This window comes from Paramisgurnus dabryanus, chromosome 12, assembly GCF_030506205.2.
Source record: "Paramisgurnus dabryanus chromosome 12, PD_genome_1.1, whole genome shotgun sequence".
Classification (NCBI taxonomy): Eukaryota; Metazoa; Chordata; class Actinopteri; order Cypriniformes; family Cobitidae; genus Paramisgurnus; species Paramisgurnus dabryanus.
Genome location: NC_133348.1, coordinates 19,206,957 through 19,227,059, shown reverse-complemented (window position 1 = coordinate 19,227,059; position 20,103 = coordinate 19,206,957). Strand labels below are relative to the sequence as shown.

General features: G+C 38.2%; 1 protein-coding gene across 1 annotated transcript; it reads left to right on the top strand.

Annotated features, from left to right (window-relative positions):
• Nucleotides 1–76: 76 nt before the first annotated feature.
• pfas (phosphoribosylformylglycinamidine synthase) lies at nt 77–19,913 on the top strand. The gene is made up of 29 exons (XM_065257068.1): nt 77–217; nt 453–580; nt 666–798; nt 881–986; nt 1,080–1,278; nt 6,776–6,881; nt 6,972–7,112; nt 7,241–7,365; nt 7,499–7,627; nt 7,732–7,863; nt 7,978–8,106; nt 10,263–10,336; nt 10,464–10,620; nt 10,730–10,791; nt 10,890–11,051; nt 11,149–11,253; nt 11,651–11,782; nt 13,444–13,674; nt 13,773–13,953; nt 15,149–15,232; nt 15,339–15,494; nt 15,742–15,861; nt 16,004–16,149; nt 16,276–16,483; nt 16,566–16,657; nt 16,827–16,941; nt 17,105–17,251; nt 17,342–17,476; nt 19,186–19,913. The coding sequence occupies exons 2-29, from the start codon at nt 457–459 to the stop codon at nt 19,491–19,493; spliced, it is 3,939 nt and encodes a 1,312-aa protein (XP_065113140.1). The 5' UTR covers nt 77–217; nt 453–456; the 3' UTR covers nt 19,494–19,913.
• Nucleotides 19,914–20,103: the final 190 nt, after the last annotated feature.

The following is a 20,103-nucleotide window of genomic DNA, read 5'->3' as shown; positions in this document are numbered from 1 at the left end:
GTTTCCTAAATTATGGCGTATACTCTTAAAAATATCTGATTGGGTAGTCTGATCAAACAGAGAAACGCGCATGCGCAGAGAGGCTGGTTCCTTTGGCGGAAGGTTCGTGTTTAACTCGCAGACCACGTGGATTTGTTAGTAGTTGTCTGCAGTGGTCAACATCGTCACATATCGAGGTACCATCAGCTATCTAACAGAGGGACTACTCGAGGAACCCGTAAGTTTACAGCAATTTAACACTTACCATACAATATTTTAGAAGTGTTTTGTTTATGTTTGTTTTACTAACATAGAAAGAAACGTTATTTGTTTACTGATTGGCTGTGGTCGAAAAGTTTTGAAATAACTCTTACAATATCTAGTCAGCACTTTTGCATGTCAGAATAAAAACAGAAATAGGATATATTTAAAGGCCAGTACTCTCTCTCTCTCTCTCTCTCTCTCTCTCTCAGGGTCATGCCTGTCATACGTTTCTACAGGAAGGAGGATGCAGTGGACGGTCGGGTCATACGCAGGATCACACAACTCTTCCCAGAGGTCACCATCACAACTGAGCTTTGCTATAATGTGGAACTAAACGGTAGGAGAATCGTGTATAGAAATGCCTGTAAGCAATGAGTTTGTGGCTCTGTGTCCCTATTCATCTATTTCTCTTTGTCTCCCAGGGTCCAACTGTTTAAGTGTGGAGCAGAAAGATGTTCTGCGCTGGTTATTCACTCCCGCTTATTCTGCTAGCCTTTCAGAAGAGCCCAGTCTAAAGCCAGTGGATGGGGCAAAACTGGTTGAGATTGGACCCAGGTAACACATACCACTGTATTTGTGCGTGGCATCTTTCATGCAACTTGTATAACATCTTTCATGAATGTGTTGACCCACGTAGGTTGAACTTCTCAACTGCTTGGTCCACAAATGCTGTGTCCATCTGCCAAAGTGCAGGCCTAAACCAGGTGACCAGAGTAGAGCTCTCCTACAGGCATCTCATCAAGGTCAGGAGAGAGCATAACAGTTAACATACTGTTTATCAAATAGCTTTGTAATTTTTAGTGTTTTTAAACATGGTCTTTTTTATCCCTATTTAGTCACAGGACGGACACAATAGTGTACTGAAGGACGGAGAGATGGAGAGACTGATTTGCTGCTTGTATGATAGTATGACCCAGTGTGTTTACCCTCAACCAATCACATCGTTTGCTGTTGATGTTCGACCACAGGAAGTGTTTGAGGTGGACATTCTGGGAAAGGGTCGGGCTGCCTTGGAGATGGCCAATGATGAACTCGGTAAGAGTTCAAAATGTTTGGAATTGTGTACAATCTGTGTAAAAATCATACTGATATGAAATCCAGTCTAGGAAAACCAAACTATAGTATTTTTTTTTTTTTGTTTTTTACATAAAATCATCTGTTATGTAAAGAACATTCTGTGAGAATACAACTTGATATCTGTAATATTGACTAAGTAGGGTCATGTCAAAGATTGAAGTCTATAGCCTCTTTCACACAGTAATTTTTGGTAAACAAACAACTTTGGTAAAGAGATGTGGATGTTAAAGGACAAGTTCGGTATTTTAGACTTAAAGCCCTGTTTTCAGATTGTTTATGGTCAAATAGAATGGTTTTGACTGAAATTTCGACATTTTCGGCTGCCCTGAGAATTTCGCGTGTTTGTGTTTCAGCTCAGACCTCTACAATGGGTTTAATGGTGCACTGGAACAATCCTTCCTAAAATGCATTAAACTTTCGTTTACAAAGACGTAGGGCTGGGCAATAATTCGATAACGATAATTTTACCGATATAAACTTTTTCGATAAAACGATAAGGACAGTTCAATAAGTGATCGATAATGTTTAAGCACTGTGCGTAATGTTGCGCTAGCACTTCCGGATGCGGCACGCGCTCTTGGTTTACAATCACAGTGACAGTCAGACTTGAAGGAGTGGAAGATGAGGCAAGTTATTTATTTATTAGTAGAGACCTATGATTTTCGCGATGCGGATAACGCGGACGGAATCACGGAATCCAAATGCGCGGAAACATTTTCTTGTGTGTAATGTTGGACGCGCAAACAGGGTTCGTCAAACACAGCAGACACAGGTGCGTGCAGTATACTGTACTTTCATTCAGTGTCCGCCTTGCGCACGCACACGTCCGCCCAGCTTTAAAAGTATATTTACAGGACATTCACAAATTCAGGAAACTGAGGAAAAGCAGCAGATCCACCACTGCAGTGAATATAGTGTTTGTGTATGTGCGCTCCCACAGCAAAGTGACACCCTTGACATCCATTTATCAGCGTGTATAGCTCGTATGTATAACACACGCGTGATCACTGAACTAAGTTTTCTTTTTTGTTTAAGTGAACATAAACAGCTGTTACTCAGTATATTGAAACTTAAAGCAGTCTGTCTTGGGTCTTAAAGGGACAGTAGTCTGCTGCTTTTGTGTCAGAAATGTGTTGATTTCATAACAAATAGATTTACATTTAATACAGATGCATTAAAACAAGATTTTAGTTTTTGTATTTGTCATGTTCTGAATAAAAAGTAGTTTAAAACCATTATTAACTGTCTGGTTTTTACAATTTTCATTCAGGAGCAAAAATCTGCCTTTAAATTTGACAGGAGTAAAGATTTGTTATTTATCATGATAATTATCGATATCGACTGATATGGAAAACATTTTCTCGATAATTTTTTGGGTCATATCGCCCAGCCCTACAAAGACGTGAAACTCACCGAGTGGTCAGGGGTGTTCACTGGTATGCTCACACAAAAATCGCTCCAAAAGACGCATTCCAACAGGTTTTATCGTAGTTTTTACCAACTCCATTGACATGTATTAGATGTGCTGTGAGGTACGGTATTACTCCGCGCCGGGAACTTTGTTTCTATTCTTGCAATTGGCAAAGGCGGATTAGCGCCACCACCTGGGCTGGAGTGTTTATTATTCAAGCTCTAAGCGGAAGAATGTACGGGTGTGAGGCGTTTGGGGAAATAGGTCCACAAGTTAACAACGAATGCTAAAACAGCTGTTGGAAAGCATCTTTTGCAGCGATTTTTGTGTGAGCATATCAGTGAACACCCCTGACCACTCGGTGAGTTTCACGTCTTTGTAAACGAAAGTTTAATGCATTTTAGGAAGGATTGTTCCAGTGCACCATTAAACCCATTGTAGAGGTCTGAGCAGAAACACAAACACGCGAAAATTCTCAGGGCAGCCGAAAATGTCGAAATTTCAGTCAAAACCATTCTATTTGACCATAAACAATCTGAAAACAGGGCTTTAAGTCTAAAATACCGAACTTGTCCTTTAACTTTAGGTGTGCTCGTGCATGTGCACACCTTAAGCAACTTTAAGCAACGTGCATGTGGAAACGTTTGTAAACAGTGCGAGGGTAAACGCCTCATCTGTATCAAAATCGTATGTTTTGGCTGGAAGCTGTCAGCGCATTTTGATGTTGTCCGTTCTGAATGCCAGTAATCTATTATGCAACTTTAGCCTAAATTTCACAGACAGGATAACATATTAATATTATAATTATTTAGTACTGTAGGTTGGAATATATTTAAGTAACATGAAATTACCATCCAATAACATTACCATGATGCCACCCCAGTGCACACACAGGAAAAACTAGTAGTAGCAGCATTACATCTAAATAGTTTAATTAGGTTAATAAAGATTAAAGTTTAAAGGTGCCATTGAATGCAAAACTGTATTTATGTAGGCATAATTGAATAATACAAGGTCTGTACATGGTAATGACATTATTGTGAGCCTCGAATGCTATTGTTTACTCCTTCTTATGTAAACCCCCTACATGCAAAAGACAGCTAGAAAACAGGCTCAATACAGTCAAGATGTACGCCCCAACATTAAATTACACATTACATTAATTACAATGTTGTTACAATGCTAAAAACAAAGTTTTGACTGCTGAGTTAGCGCTATATGCTAGCGTTTAGGCTGAACTTCTTCTATTGACTTTACAATATCGTTTTGCAGGTCCATACTGTTAAAACGTACCCGGGGCTATTGTGAATATTGTGAACAAAGAGCAGAGAAGTGCATTTTGCTGTAGCTCAGGGTAAATTAAATATCATTGTCAAGGATTGCTATCACAAAATATAGCCCCCACATTAGAGGTATGGATTGAGTTTTTCTGTACTGGCAAGCTACATTCAGAAGCTCGCACACAGAGAATAGCACACAAAATTCAGTTGTGTCTCGTCTTTACCGGACACATACACACAAAGCATGTATTCTTGTAAAAAAACTATTATGAATGTCTTGAAGTGAACATAATCAATTGAGAAAGAAATCGGATTTGTGACATTAGGCTCTATGTGGCTCCGTGCAGAACTCACTATCAGAAGTGACAGTAGCCCCTATTTTTCTGAGCGGAAAAATTATACAATCTGTGACTACATTTTGTGAAAACATTTTATGATCCAATCTTGTGATCCATTTAATCACTACTAAATGGTGATTAGTGTCAGTGTGGAGAAGGGCAGGAAAATACAATTTAAAGTCGCCATGAAACGGAAGTAGCGATTGCCTTATTTTCCCTGTGGTGACGTATATCCGAATGAATCAGCTTTTGAGATGAAATAAGGCAGGTCTGGATTTGAATTTGTCCATCGAGATCTGATTGGATCGTTTGAAGTTGGGTCGTGTTGCTAATTGCTAATCGCTGCGATCTTTTCCTGGACCCCGCCCACCTGCCATACTTATGACCGGAAGTGAAGAGAGATCGTTTTGAGGAGGGGAGGAGATTTGCATTTTTGATTAAAGATTATGAGCACACACAAATTTTTTAAAAATAATGAAGCTCACAGATAAGTCATTTGTTAATAATACCACAATATTAAAAAATATATATACAGTTTTTCATTTCAATTTCATTGCGACTTTAATACAATTAAAATCATCTATTTTTTATACTTCTACTTATATTCATTTCGGGCTACCAAAAATTGAAGAGTACCTGCCGAAGGGCTACCATGGATTTTGAAATTTTGTGAGCCATGTTACCACTCAGAAATGTCCATTTAAAAATCTTCAAACAGTTGATTATTCCTCAAATTCCTTATCTGATACAGGCTCAAACATAAGGTCTGTTTGCACACACAAACACAGCTATTCAAAAGAGCTGCTCTTAGAAACAGAGAATCAGAGGCAATCAGAGCAGAGGCCAACATTATTATTCATGACCGTTTCATATAAGGTAATAATAGACCATTTCATTCTAAGGGCAAATCCTAGGGTTGTAAATGGACATGTAAAATGTCTCTGGGTAAATTTTGCACTTAATAAAGCCCAATAACTTCTATGTAAAAATCAGAGAACAATTTAAAGGACAAGTTCGGTATTTTACACTTAAAGCCCTGTTTTCAGATTGTTTATGATGAAATAGAACAGTTTTGACTGAAATTTCGACATATGATGCTGGTCCGAGAATTTTCGGGTGTTTCTTGTATCACTTCCCACCTCTACAATGGCTGTATAGGTGCATTGGAACAATCCTTCCTAAAATGCATTAAACTTTCATTTACAAAGACGTGAAACTTACCGAGTGGTCAGGGGTGTTCACTGATATGCTCACACAAAAATCGCTGCAAAAGACGCATTCCAACAAGTTTTTTCGTAGTTTTTGTCCAACTCCATTGACTTGTATTAGTTGTGCTGTGAGGTACGGTATTACTACGCGCCGGGAACTTTGTTTGTATTCTTGCAATTGGCAAAGGTGGATTATCGCCACCAACTGGGCTGGAGTGTCTATTATTCAAGCTCTCAACGGAAGAATGTACGGGTGTGAGGCGTTTGGAAAAATAGGTCCACAAGTTTACAACGAATGCTTAAGCCCCTGTTGGAAAGCATCTTTTGCAGTGATTTTTGTGTCCTTTAACTGATTTTTTTGTGCATTCTTTGGCACCTTTAAAATCATAATTATTTGAAGGTGGATTCAGAACTGTCTGTTTAAGCAGTACTCAGAAAGTGCTGAAATCTGCAGTCACGTGATATTTAATGTGATTAGAGGAAGAGTCAATGTCACAGGGTTAAAGGAATCTATTTGATTAAATCATGAGGTCGGAGTTAGGTTGGGAAATGAATGAATGAATACTGTAGTGAGAAGAGTAAAGGCCTGCTAAGCTAAAAATGAAAGGATCTTGTCAAATTGAACAAACATCTTTTGTGTAATCTTTTGTTACTTTGTTCAACTGAAATTGTCACTTGCCAATATGTGACCCTGGACCATAAAACCAGTCATAAGGGTACATTTTGAAATTCATTAATTTGATATATACATCTAAACGCTGAATAAATAAGCTTTCCATTGATGTACGGGACCATATTTGGCCGAGATACGACTATTTAAAAATCTGGAATCTGAAGGTGCAAAAAAATCTATATATTAAAAAAATGACCTTTTTGACGTTGTCCAGATGAAGTCATTAGCAACTGCATCCACTCACAAAAAGTTTTGATATATTTACAGTAGGAAATTTACGAAATGTCTTTATGGAACATGATCTTTACAAAAACAATAATTTTGACTATTTGGCTATTGCTACAAATATCCCCATGTGAGTTGGAGGATTGTTTGTCTTCAGAGCTATCAGGCTAAAGTTAGCAAACTCAAAATCACAGACTTCATCTTTAGGACTAGAGGGGCCTTTAAAGTGGCTTTAGAATTTATGGTCAGAATTTAGCATTTTGTTTCAATTTCTTGTCTATCAATCTGCTCTTTGTCCTTTTTTATGTGCATGTGAGCAGGGTTGGCGTTTGACTCATGGGATCTTGACTACTACACTGCTCTTTTCCAAAGGGTGAAAAGAAACCCCACCAGTGTTGAATGCTTTGATCTGGCTCAGTCCAACAGGTGTGTTTTCCAATCAGAAGAAACGTGTTTTGTCAAAAAAATCTGTTGTTTGTGTTCAAATTTTGTATTTATTTTTTGTTCTGCATACAGCGAGCACAGCCGCCACTGGTTCTTCCGAGGGCGCATGATCATTGATGGAGAGGAGCAGAAGGAGACACTCTTCAGTCTTATTATGGGCACTCAGCACCATAGCAACCAGAACAACGTCATCAAATTCTGTGACAATAGCAGGTTAGAAGTTAAAGCATGAATGTCAGTCTTCAAAGTAAAAGAAATGGAAACTTGACCTTACAGTGGTTAGTTTCTTTTGAAGTGTGACCATTGAAAATTTCTTATGATTGGTTCTTATGTGTTTGTAGTGGTATCAAAGGTATGGAGCTCGAGTGTATGTACCCCACAAACCCTGCACAGGCCAGTCAGTACGAAACCCGACGGACCACCAGACACGTCATTTTTACAGCTGAGACTCATAACTTCCCCACAGGTCTGAGCCCAAAAACATGCTTTTGTCTTTTATTAATTCAGATAAGACACAAAAATTGTTTTCGCCAAAACATGACAAACATGGTAAATATGCACTTAAAATATAGTCATGATATGCTCTGTATTATGGTCAGGTGTTGCTCCATTTAGCGGAGCTACGACGGGTACCGGCGGCCGAATCAGAGATGTGCAGAGCGCTGGTAAAGGTGGTCATGTGATCGCAGGGACTGCTGGGTACTGTTTTGGCAACCTCCACATCCCAGGTAAGCCTTAAATCATTAGATTCCAAAATTGTATTTAAGTTACTAGTTACATTCATGAAATAAAAACAAACTTTTGATTATGTGCACACTTTCTTTTGTCTTAGGGTTTGTGCTTCCTTGGGAAGAGGAGGGGTGGGAGTATCCATCAAGCTTTGCTCCTCCACTTCAGGTGGCTATAGAGGCCAGTGATGGAGCCTCTGATTATGGCAATAAGTTTGGGGAGCCAGTCCTTGCAGGTACAATTTGACTATGAAATCTTAACTGGATATTCATGTTTTTTTGACAGTAGATAATTGCTGCTTTTTGTTTAATAACATTTTAAAAAAACTTCACGTTTTTAATCCCATCAGGCTTTGCTCGTTCTTTTGGAATGCGATTGGCTAATGGTGAACGACGGGAGTGGATCAAGCCAATCATGTTCAGTGGAGGGTTGGGCTCTATTGAGGATCAGCATGTGAAGAAAGAGCAAGCTGAGTCAGGTATAAGAGTAAACGCATTCATATGTAACAAACAGAATGCTCTGTAATATGTGTTCATTATTCTATAATAATATAATAATATGTGACCCATGTTGGCAAATTGAGTCAGAAAAAATTAGTTATTTATAATTTACATAAAAATATATATATTTATGTATAAAAAAAAACTTTCGAGCGATGTATGATTTGTTGGAATCTGACAAAAAAAATTACAGAGCTACACCAGTTTGAAATTGATAGAGTCGGCAAAGTCAATTTTGAGAAAAAAATCTAGTTAAAGATTTTTGAAGGTTCAATAAAACCTTAAAATCAATGGAAAAGCTAATAAATTTGGCATACACAAAGTCAAAAACAATATCTATACAAAAAATACATGTAAATCTTTTTCTTTCTTTTATAGTTTGATTGACATTGAGTCAATCAAACATTCACTTAATTCATAACAGATTATATCTGCATGAATTCTTGTCAAAAAAACATTTAACATCAATCAGGTCCCAAACTTTTAATATCAAGCAAGTCTTGCACTCTATTTTTTTATTCCTGCTTGTTTTTAAACAGAAACCAACATTTCAGATGCGCATGTGGATGCACGCATCTTTGTATTAGATTAAGCATAAAGGAAAACGTACAAATGAAGATTATTTTAGATGTTTAATGACTATTTAGAGCAGGGGTGTCAAACTCATTTTAGGCTGAGGGCCGGATGGTAAATAACGGCATGATCTGAGGGCCGGATAATTTTTTAAAACCTTAGTGTGCTGATAATTGTGTTAATATTAACTAAACAAACCAATTCATTAGTTTGTTCAGCAAGAAAACTAGAGAAACACACAGCTCTGTGAAAACTACATTTCATAAGGTCACACTCATACTGTACATATTATACACACAAATTTACATCTGTACAAAACCCACTGGCCTTAGGTTGAACAGCCTTAATTTAACTTATTTTGCATTATTCCTTAATGCCAAAATTATTTATAAACCATTCACTTTTCTTTGGAATATATTTGTAATGAGAACAGTCATTTAGAAAATGAAAATGCTAGATAGGGCAGTGGCCCAAACCAAAAAGGGCACTAAGGGGGGTGCTTTTAATTATGGTTTTAATAAAGTATTATAAATATATTATGTGTTATATTACTAGCATGTGATTATAATGGGAAATATAGTAACAAGAATAAAGTGTGACAATCTGCTAAATATTCAATCTGATTTACCTGCTGGCTTGATGGAGCTTTGAACCCATGTTTGCAATGTTGAACTGCCTTTAGCAGCCTCTCTTTCCGTTCTCTGTCTTTATTTTGTCAAGGCATTGGTGTTTTTGTCTACAAAGTGTGTCAACAACAGCAAATTTAGTGTTTATATTAACTTAGATCTGATCGGGAAGATTAAATCGATTGGACAAGCATTGTAACGTTAATACTAAGAACGTGAATATTTTGTTGTTGTTTGCTTGCTAAGTTGTTAGCACTTTTAAAACACAGACAGCAAGTCATTACCGGAAGAAATACATAAACAAACTTCCGCATTACTAATTCTGTTGTTTAACAACTGATATAATGTAATGAATCTACCTGTTAATGCAACGAACTTCAGAAACTGTCGTCTTCGCTCTCCAGGCAGAGAGTGGACACAGAGATGCTGCAGAGTGGGCGGGAAAACACGAAGTGGATTACAGGAATCAGTGGATCTTTAGCGGAGCAGTAACAATAAAACGGCAAGATTTTTGGGCACCATGTTTAGTCTAGTCTATGTTCCGCGTTTTGCTGCTTTCCGCAAGTCTCTCATATTAAAAAGGAACTAGACACCCGCCTGAAAGGGTTTTTAAAATATGTATTTCATATTTAATAAAACTGTATAAATCATCACGCGGGCCGGATTGGACACTTTTGTGGGCCGTATGCGGCCCGCGGGCCGTATGTTTGACACCCCTGATTTAGAGCATTGGGATCGCTAGATGAGAGCTTAACTTGCAATTTCTATAACCTCAATTTCGACCAAAGTCGATATTTATGCTTCTTTCGTCTGTAGCTCAAAATTAGATCGTGCGCATTTCAACTTATTTTGCCAGCACGGTTCACATATAAAACATAAACATAATAATAGATTTTTTATATTTTTGCCTCTCTTATTTTTCTTGGCTTTGGCAGGCATGGAGGTGGTGAAAATTGGAGGCCCAGTGTACAGGATTGGTGTTGGTGGAGGTGCTGCCTCTTCCATACAGGTACACTCACCTTTCAAAGTTTAAAGAAATTAATTTTCAAATGGAAGTGTGTTTATGTCTGTGTATTACAGGTATCCAGATAATTTTTTAAGTATTTTTTAAGTGCATATGTGTGTTTCTTCTGTAGGTTCAGGGTGACAACTCAAGTGACCGAGATCTAGGGGCTGTTCAGAGAGGAGATGCTGAAATGGAGCAGAAGATGAATCGGGCTCTAAGGGCCTGCCTGGAGAAAGCGGAAGGAAACCCCATCTGCAGCATACATGATCAGGGAGCTGGTGGCAATGGTAACACTTTTAAGGGTTTTTAGGTTTTAAATGTCTTTGTATATCAATACAAAGCAGAAGATACAGACATGAAATGCATAATCTCATGCACACCATGTTATTTGTTTAGGAAATGTTTTAAAAGAGTTAAGTGAGCCTGCAGGTGCAGTTATCTATACCAGCAAGTTTAAGGTAAGTTTAAAGCTTTATTTAAACATCAGTGGTTGAAATTTTATCTCACAATTTTACATCAATGCCTAACTTTTGTACATTTCTATCACGATGCACAGAAAGGTGACCCTACCCTTAGTGTTTTAGAGCTGTGGGGGGCAGAATATCAGGAGAGTAATGCACTTTTGGTCCGCCCCACTGACCGGAGCTTTCTTGAGAGGGTGTGTCAAAGAGAAAAGTGCCCTGTTGACTTTGTGGGCAAAATCACTGGTGATGGAAAGGTGAGTAAATTGTGTCTGTACAAGCATGTGATAAGGAGAGATTTGTATGTGCTTTGTTAATGTACTGTACTGTTAATGTGCTTGTATTACTATGTAGATTGTGCTGGTTGATGACCTGCATAAAGAAGCCAATGGGCTTGATGGTGAGCGCAATCCTGTGGATCTGGAGTTGGATTGGGTGTTGGGAAAGATGCCACAAAAGGTGCTAGAAAAGTATTTTAAGACATTAAACTGTCCTAGACATTGTTAAATCAACTGAAGACTTGATGATATGAATAGTGTAACTGTAATTCAATTGGTAAAGGGTTGCTTTAGCAGTGCAAAAGATCATGTGTTCGATCCCCAGGGAACACACCTAGCGATAAAATGTTTTTTAAATGCACTGCAAGTTGCTTTGGATGAAAACCTCTTCCAAATTGTAATTTAGATATTTGACATGTTAGTAAATTGTTCCCTCTATTGGCTGATTTATGAATTGCAGCTTGTAAATCATTTATGGACGTATAGTTGATTCACTTTTCTCTTCCAACTTTTAGTGAATTACCTACCTAGTCAGTCTGAAAATCTAAAGTTTTTAAACAGTGGCTTTATCGTTTTAGGAGTTCAAGTCGGATCGCATGGTCGTCTCGCTGCAGCCTCTCTCTCTCCCAGTTGGTCTCTCTGTTCTTCCAGCTCTGGAGAGAGTCCTCCGACTGCCTGCAGTGGCCAGCAAACGTTACCTCACCAACAAGGTACAATACACAATTCATAGTATCTATGCAATAACATATACATTCCTTTAAGTTTTAATACATTTCAGTGTTTGCTTCTTTTAGGAGATTTTGATTTACTTTTCCTAATTCATATTTTTGGTAATGCTTGGGTCTACAATTTACTGTAAGCATTGCAAAATCTGGGTCCTGATCAAAAATGTATTTGAGATTTTTTATTTATTTAAACACAGTATATCTATTACAATTACAAAGAGTATGTAGAAATAAATGCAAAAAAAAAATCTAAAGTAATAATAATAATATTTTTTTCTTCCTATAGTACAAATTAGTATTATAATATAGAAGTTCAACTTATGTTCATACATTTTGCTTTTATGAGTCTATGAACATACCGTATAACATCTTTAAGAGATAACATATAGACATAAATAAGAGGAGCTAACATCAGACCAAATTTTTTAAATTATAACACAGCTATAAAATAAATAAATAAAGTTTTCCTAATGCATATGCAATGGATATTACAAAAGGTTCTCAAAAATAATTTGGGAACATATTTAGAAACATATTCGTCTTTATTACCCCACAAAAATGTATTTTAATTGATTTCAAATATTAATTTTATTATAGTTTCATCTACTTTCTTAAAGGAATATTCCATTTTCTTAAAAGAAAAATCCAGATAATTTACTCACCACCATGTCATCCAAAATGTTGATGTCTTTCTTTGTTCAGTCGAGAAGAAATTATGTTTTTTGAGGATAACATTGCAGGATTTTTCTCATTTTAATGGACTTTAATAGACACCAACAATTAACACTTAACTCAACACGTAACAGTTTTTTTCAACGGAGTTTTCCCAAACGAGGCATAAGGGTCTTATCTAGCAAAACGATTGTCATTTTTGACAATAAAAATAACAAATATACACTTTTAAACCACAACTTCTCGTCTAGATCCGGTCCAGCGCGACCTAACGTAAATGCGTAGGGAGGTCACGTGTTACATATATAAAACGCACATTTGCGGACCATTGTAAACAATAAACTGACACAAAGACATTAATTAGTATCAGTTGACATACAACAACGTAGGAACGGTCCTCTTTCTAAACACTTGTAAACACTGGGGCGGAGTTTTGCGTTCGTCCTCTGTGACCTCTTGACGTCATGACGTATTGCGTGGGGTCACGTTGGCGCATCACGACCGGATTCAAACGAGAAGTTGTGCTTTAAAAGTGTATATTTGTTATTTTTATTGTCAAAAATGACAATCGTTTTGCTAGATAAGACCCTTATGCCTCGTTTGGGATCGTTTATAGTCCTTTGAAACTCCGTTGAAAAAAACTGTTACGTGTTGAGTTAAGTGTTAATTGTTGGTGTCTATTAAAGTCCATTAAAATGAGAAAAATCCTGCAATGTTTTCCTCAAAAAACATAATTTCTTCTCGACTGAACAAAGAAAGACATCAACATTTTGGATGACATGGTGGTGAGTAAATTATCTGGATTTTTCTTTTAAGAAAATTGACTATTCCTTTAACATTTTAAAGTATTTTGATCAAATTAAGTACAAAACATCCATAGACTGCCACAGCATCCATATATAAATGTCAGTCGAATAAAAGCATCTTTGTAAATAATAACAGTAAATGAATAATTGGGATAAAATCTTTTCTAGGTGGATCGATCTGTGACGGGTCTGGTTGCCCAGCAACAGTGTGTGGGTCCTCTGCACACGCCGCTTGCTGATGTAGCTGTTGTTGCTCTGTCTGAGTTCAGCCTCCAGGGAGCAGCCACGGCGATAGGCGAGCAACCAATCAAAGGCCTCCTGTCACCAGCAGCCGGGGCTCGCATGGCTGTAGGAGAAGCTCTTACAAACTTGGTGTTTGCAAGAGTCTCTGCTCTTAAGGTACAACAGCCTGCCTAAAATGTGTTTAACATTTTTATTTACATATTAAGTGCATCTTTGTGGTGTTTTCAACCTAAAGCGTGCATATGACTTCACAGGATGTGAAATGCAGCGGTAATTGGATGTGGGCTGCTAAGCTGCCAGGAGAGGGGGCGTGTCTGTGGGAGGCGTGTCAGGCCATGTGTGAGGTCATGGGCCAGCTGGGCGTGGCTGTGGATGGGGGAAAAGATTCTCTTAGCATGGCTGCACGTGTCAGTGGAGAAACTGTTAAAGCCCCAGGTATTTAACCTGTGTGTGCGGGTGTTACAGATAGTTTAGTACTCTTATACATAAAACATGAGTATCAAAGTATATATTTAAGGGATAGTTCGGCCAAAAACGATATTAAACCCATGATTTACTCACCCCCAAGCTGTCCGAGTTGCATATGCCATCGTTTTTCAGACAAACACATTTTCGGATATTTTTGAAAATATTTTAGATCTTTCAGTTGATTAAATGTAATGTTACGGGGTCCACCCATAGTCCACGACCTTCAAGTCCAAAAAAGTGCGTCCATCCTTCACAAATTAAATCCAAACGGCTCCAGGATGATAAACAAAGGTCTTCTGAGGGTAATCCGCGCGGTGTTGTTGTAGAAATATCCATATTTAAAACATTTTTAACGAAAATAAATACCTTCCGGTAGCGCCGCCATCTTAGACTCCTCTGTATTCAGGAGAGAGTATTAGCGTAGTGTACGCACTTTTCTTAGTGACGTATGACAAATTCGGAGGGTGGGGGCACAGAGCAGCAGCAGAGTAGCCTCAGTAGGCTGCTTAAGCTCTCATCCTGAATGCGGACGCGACTAAGATGGGGGCGCTACCGGAAGGTAGTTAATTATGTTAATAAATCTTTAAATATGGATATTTCTACAACAACACCGCACGGATTACCCTCAGAAGACATTTGTTTATCATCCTGGAGCCGTTTGGATTTAATTTGTGAAGGATGGACGCACTTTTTTTGGACTTGAAGGTCGTGGACTATGGGTGGACCCCGTAACATTACATTTAATCAACTGAAAGATCTAAAATATTTTCAAAAATATCCGAAAATGTGTTTGTCTGAAAAACGATGGACATATGCAACTCGGACAGCTTGGGGGTGAGTAAATCATGGGTTTAATATCATTTTTGGCCGAACTATCCCTTTAATCCCAAATATTACATCACCTAAAAGTTTTAAAATCATGTATTTATTGTTTCATTTTCTTATGTATGTTCCTATTCATCAGTTTTGTTGAGGAAGGGATTCATTGTCAAAGTATCCGTCCCCATACAGGCACATGAAACCAATTTGCATTGTTTAAATATTGTATTAACTAGTTAACTCATAAGTAACCTTTGTACTTACCAAGTTTTAATCCAATGTAAGACACTGCCTGCATATGTTACATTTTTATCTCACAACATACTCTCTCTTGCTCTGTTAGGCTCCCTGGTTATCTCTGTGTATGCTGTGTGTCCTGACATCACAGCCACTGTGACCCCTGACCTAGACAACCCTGATGGCAAAGGTCAGGCCTGCACATCAATTAACCTGTTGAACCTGAATCATTATCATGTTTCAGAACCATTCATATCAGTCTGACATATCTAACCACATTATCTTTCTTTTCTTAGGTGTGTTACTGTATGTTCCTATAAGCTCGGGTAAATACAGGTTGGGGGGCTCTGCTTTGGCACAGTGTTATGGGCAGCTTGGAGATTGCAGTCCAGACCTGGATCAGCCAGACAAGCTTTCTGCTTGCTTCAACACCACCCAGACACTGATTCAGGGTCAGTACTCAGCACATGCTTTTGTAAATGCAATACCACACAATTGTCCATCTGTATTGCTGTATGGCATAATTTTTCATCATCATGTGACATCAGTCGGTACAGTAATATAATTAAAAAATCCATAAGCTGATCTAGGATCAGTTTGTGTCCCTGTTGCACCCTGATGTCCTTTTAGAAACTTTAAAGTCGCATGATCATTTTGATATTGATGCCATCTGTTGATTTCAAATTGTTTGTATTGTAGATCGACTGCTGACTGCAGGACATGATGTCAGCGATGGAGGACTTATTTCCTGTCTGCTGGAGATGGCCTTTGCAGGGAATCATGGGATAGAGGTGGACTTGCCATTAGAAGGTGTTCAAGGTTGGTAATAAACATTTGATACATGTTGAATGAATGAAGACTTTAGTGTGGAAGTCACCCTTTTTAACGCTTTTGAGATTATGTTTTGGTCATTGCCTGTTTCTACAAAGCTTTCATCATAGATATTTTTTCTCTTTTTTAGTGATGGAGGCTCTGTTTTCTGAAGAGTTGGGTTTGGTTTTGGAGGTGTGTGAGAGTAATGCATCAAATGTCTGTCAAAGATACGCAGAAGCTGGACTGCTCTGTCACAGGATTGGCACAACCAGTGGTTTTGGACCTGATGCTATGGTGAGCGTGGTTGTTTCATTAGCAGAAATTGGAATCTAACTGTAGATGAAGACATATGCATGGGTTATGCAGTCTTTTTAAGTCTTTGTATTAATACTGAAAAGTCTTCACTATATCATCTCTTAGGTCAAAGTGAGTCTGCGTGGACAGGAAGTGCTAAATGAGCGTCTACCCACACTTAGGGCATTATGGGAAAGCACAAGCTTTCAGCTGGAGCGACTGCAGGCTAATCCGCTTTGTGTCCAAGAGGAAGAAGAAGGGCTGGTTTCTCGCACACAGCCTTACATCAAACTCACCTTTGACCCCTCCCAAACACCCATCATTAAAGAGCCAGGTGTGACTCATCTTACTATCAGTTTAAGTGATTTGTATCCTATCTTATTTACCTGTATGTTGAGATTTTATTGTTGCTTTAGTTTCAGTAAAACCTCGTGTTGCTGTAGTAAGAGAGGAAGGCAGTAATGGCGATAGAGAGATGTCTGCTGCCCTGTTCATGGCAGGATTTGAGGTATTTTACTATTTAAATCAGCAAAAGGATATTTGGGATGGGATTCAGCTTTTGGGAAGATGTTCTGCTTGTGTGCTTGCATTTTTTGTGAGCGAGGTTAGGGGTTCAAGTACGAAGTGCTGAAACCCTATTGTATTTTTAAGATACTTTTGTCCTTTATGATCCTTAGGTGTGGGATGTCACAATGCAGGACCTGTGCTCTGGCTCCACGACCCTTGATCCTTTCCGAGCCGTGGTTTTCGTTGGTGGTTTTAGCTATGGAGATGTGCTTGGGTCAGCTAAAGGTAAAAATCACATTATTGCATATTGCAGCACATATTGATATCAATGCTGATACACTGTACTTGATAACAAGCATTTGCATTTTGACCAGTTAGATGACCTTTTCATGACCTAGTTCAAAATTTCTTTGGAGATCAAGCGCTATGACCTTTTCCCCAATAATAGGATGGGCTGCCACAGTCACCTTTAACCCCAAGGCTCGAGAGGAGTTTGAACGCTTCCGTAATCGTGATAACACGCTGAGCCTGGGTGTATGTAACGGATGTCAGCTTCTGGCTTTGATGGGCTGGGTGGGTGGAGGAGAGGACGAAGGTAGTGGTCTCATTCCTACCTTTCAGTGTATATACTAAGCATATACAAAGCATCTCTCTTTCAATATAATTATTTTCTTTTGCACTACAGGTGTGACTCTGACCCATAACAAGTCGGGTCGGTTCGAGTCGAGGTTTGTGAGCGTAAGCATCCTGCCATCTCCAGCCATCATGCTGAAGGGAATGGAGGGCTCTGCTTTGGGTGTGTGGGTCGCTCACGGAGAAGGTTAGAAATCACTCCATTGCCAGAGTATACAGGGGGCTTAAAAGTATAATCTCACTAGTAAAAAAACTATTGTGTGACTTTTATATTGCAATTATATTGTGATGTGTGACACTAAAGTAGTAATTTTATTAGCATCATAACAATTTAAATAAAATGAAGTTATTTAAAATAAAGTTATTTTACAGATTAGCTTATTTTACTTACTGACCAAAGGTAAGAGCCAAGTCTGTTATTATTTCCAAGGTTACATTATAATTTGTTTTAAATTCTTCAAAATCCTGGTTTATTTCTGAGCTTTTTACCCCACTAAGGCGTGGTTTCCTGGATAGGACTTATCCTACTCCTGGACTAAAAAGCATGTTTAAGCTGACTTAATTTAAAAAAAAATTGTACTTGCATATCTTAACAGTTGGATTGTTTTGTAGGGCTGTGACGGTCATTATATAACCGTGAGACCGACGGTTATAGTTGAACACCGTCATTAGAACCCTATAACCGGCAAAACCGTGTTATTAAAATATATATAAAAAAAAGTATCATACAGAATTTTTAAATACTATTTAAAACAATTGTTAACAGTCTGTGTTATACGCCCCACCATGTTCTCACGCAGTGAAAAATACAGAGCGGAGCAGACACTGACAACGTGCTGCCATACAGGACAGACCAGGTTACTTTTCGGTTACTTTTGAGATTAAACATATTAAACAAAGTCTCACCTTTCAAATCATCTCTTCCTTCTAGTTAATTTATAGCATCAAATAAACATGAATGACCATAAGAAGGAATGTTGTTTTAACCGCGGAAAGACGTCAGTACACTCCGCTTTTCAAGTTCAAATTCTCCCATGCTAATCTACTAACTCTCCTGAAAGCACATTCACTGCTTGTCTTGCTGTTAATTTTAAATAAACGTAGAGTAAGTAGCTAATCAGTGTCTTGTTTATTCAAACGCCGGTTTACTTCGCAAGTGTGAGAACTGAACAGCGCGTACTGGATGTGGAGAGCGTTTGCCGCGCGTGGCCATTGTCAGCTGCGTTTGCTGCGCATACTGTGCAGTTTGATAACAGTATAAAAATCTCAAGGTCATATTACTTTACTTTACATGCATTTATGAGCAAAACCTCTTCAAGACGCTTTTTAACCCACATTCTGGTCCATGTAATGACAGATATAGACACAATTAAATCTGTTTCTCTGAAGATTATCAAAATAACGTTAGATGAGAGAGGATTCATTTATTCTGAGCAGAGAGTGACAGCGCAGTCTTCTGTCAACAGTGTGTTTTTAAATATTTCATTGCTTTCTGTTAAATTGCTTAAAGTCATTACTGTTTAAAACACACTTGGCATCACATTCATGATTTTATGGTAAAATGACACTTTCGCGTCAATCCACAAACATTTAAACGAGCAAAACGCCCCCCACAGACGGTTATGTTATGAACCGTCACATTTGACTCACGTCATAACCGTCATCACCAATTCTGAAACCGGCACACCCCTATTGTTTTGTCTCAAGATGCACACCAGTATTGTTTTTAAGTTTTGTTTGTAAAAACTATTTAAATGTCCTAATATAATGGCCTAGTCCTGGATTAATCTAAACCATTTATGGGAAACTGCCCATATATGTACAAGTCAGTTTTTTAATGGCTTTTAATATCTCTTATATTAGTTTAGTGACTTGCCTCCTCTTTCTGCTACACAGGTCTGATGCAGTTTCGTACACCAGAGGCCCAGCAGAGACTCATCAATGCCTCTTTGGCTCCTCTGCGTTATGTGGATGATTCAGGTAACCCCACTGAAATCTACCCTATGAACCCCAATGGTTCTGCACAGGGTGTGGCTGGCATCTGCTCGGCAGATGGGCGCCACCTGGCCATGATGCCCCATCCTGAACGGGCCGTGCTGAGTTGGCAGTGGGCTTGGGCACCTCGGCACATGAGGGGTTCACTGGAGCCCTCACCATGGCTTAGTATGTTCCGTAATGCAGCAGCGTGGTGTCAAAGTGCATAGAGATGGGTGGGGGAAATTTTGGTATCGTACGGTTATGGTCATTTACAAAAACTGGAAAGTACTTTTTGTACTTTCTAACAGTGGGGGAATCAAATAGCCAAGATGAGTTGTAATAGCGTATTATGGATGATGTTGGATTGACCTATAAAGATCTTTGATTACATTTTTAATACAGCTATAGTTTGTTGTATTAATGTTCTCCGGTAGAATTAACATGAATGGTCCTGCTGAAAACTTCTAGGAAAAAACTGTACAATTCAAACTTTATAATAGGTTAGAAATGCACTGTGGAAATTTCACGTGGAGTTGTGCCAGTTGTTACAATTTCAACTTTTTTAGAAGAATTGCTTCTCTGCTTTAAATGTACATTCCAGAAATGATTAAAATGCCTTTGGAAAATAAATCTTTCCTTATAAAACACTACCTGTTTTCTCAATGCATTAAATACATTTTTCATTCTAAAATGAAATGCTGTGGTATGTGGGGTTTTGCTGAAAAATACATTATGATAAATATTTATTAAAAACTTGTATATTTACAAAAGTACAGTGTATTATACATACAATCGTCCTTTAAACAAATAATATTAAAACTCTTATAATTTTGTCTA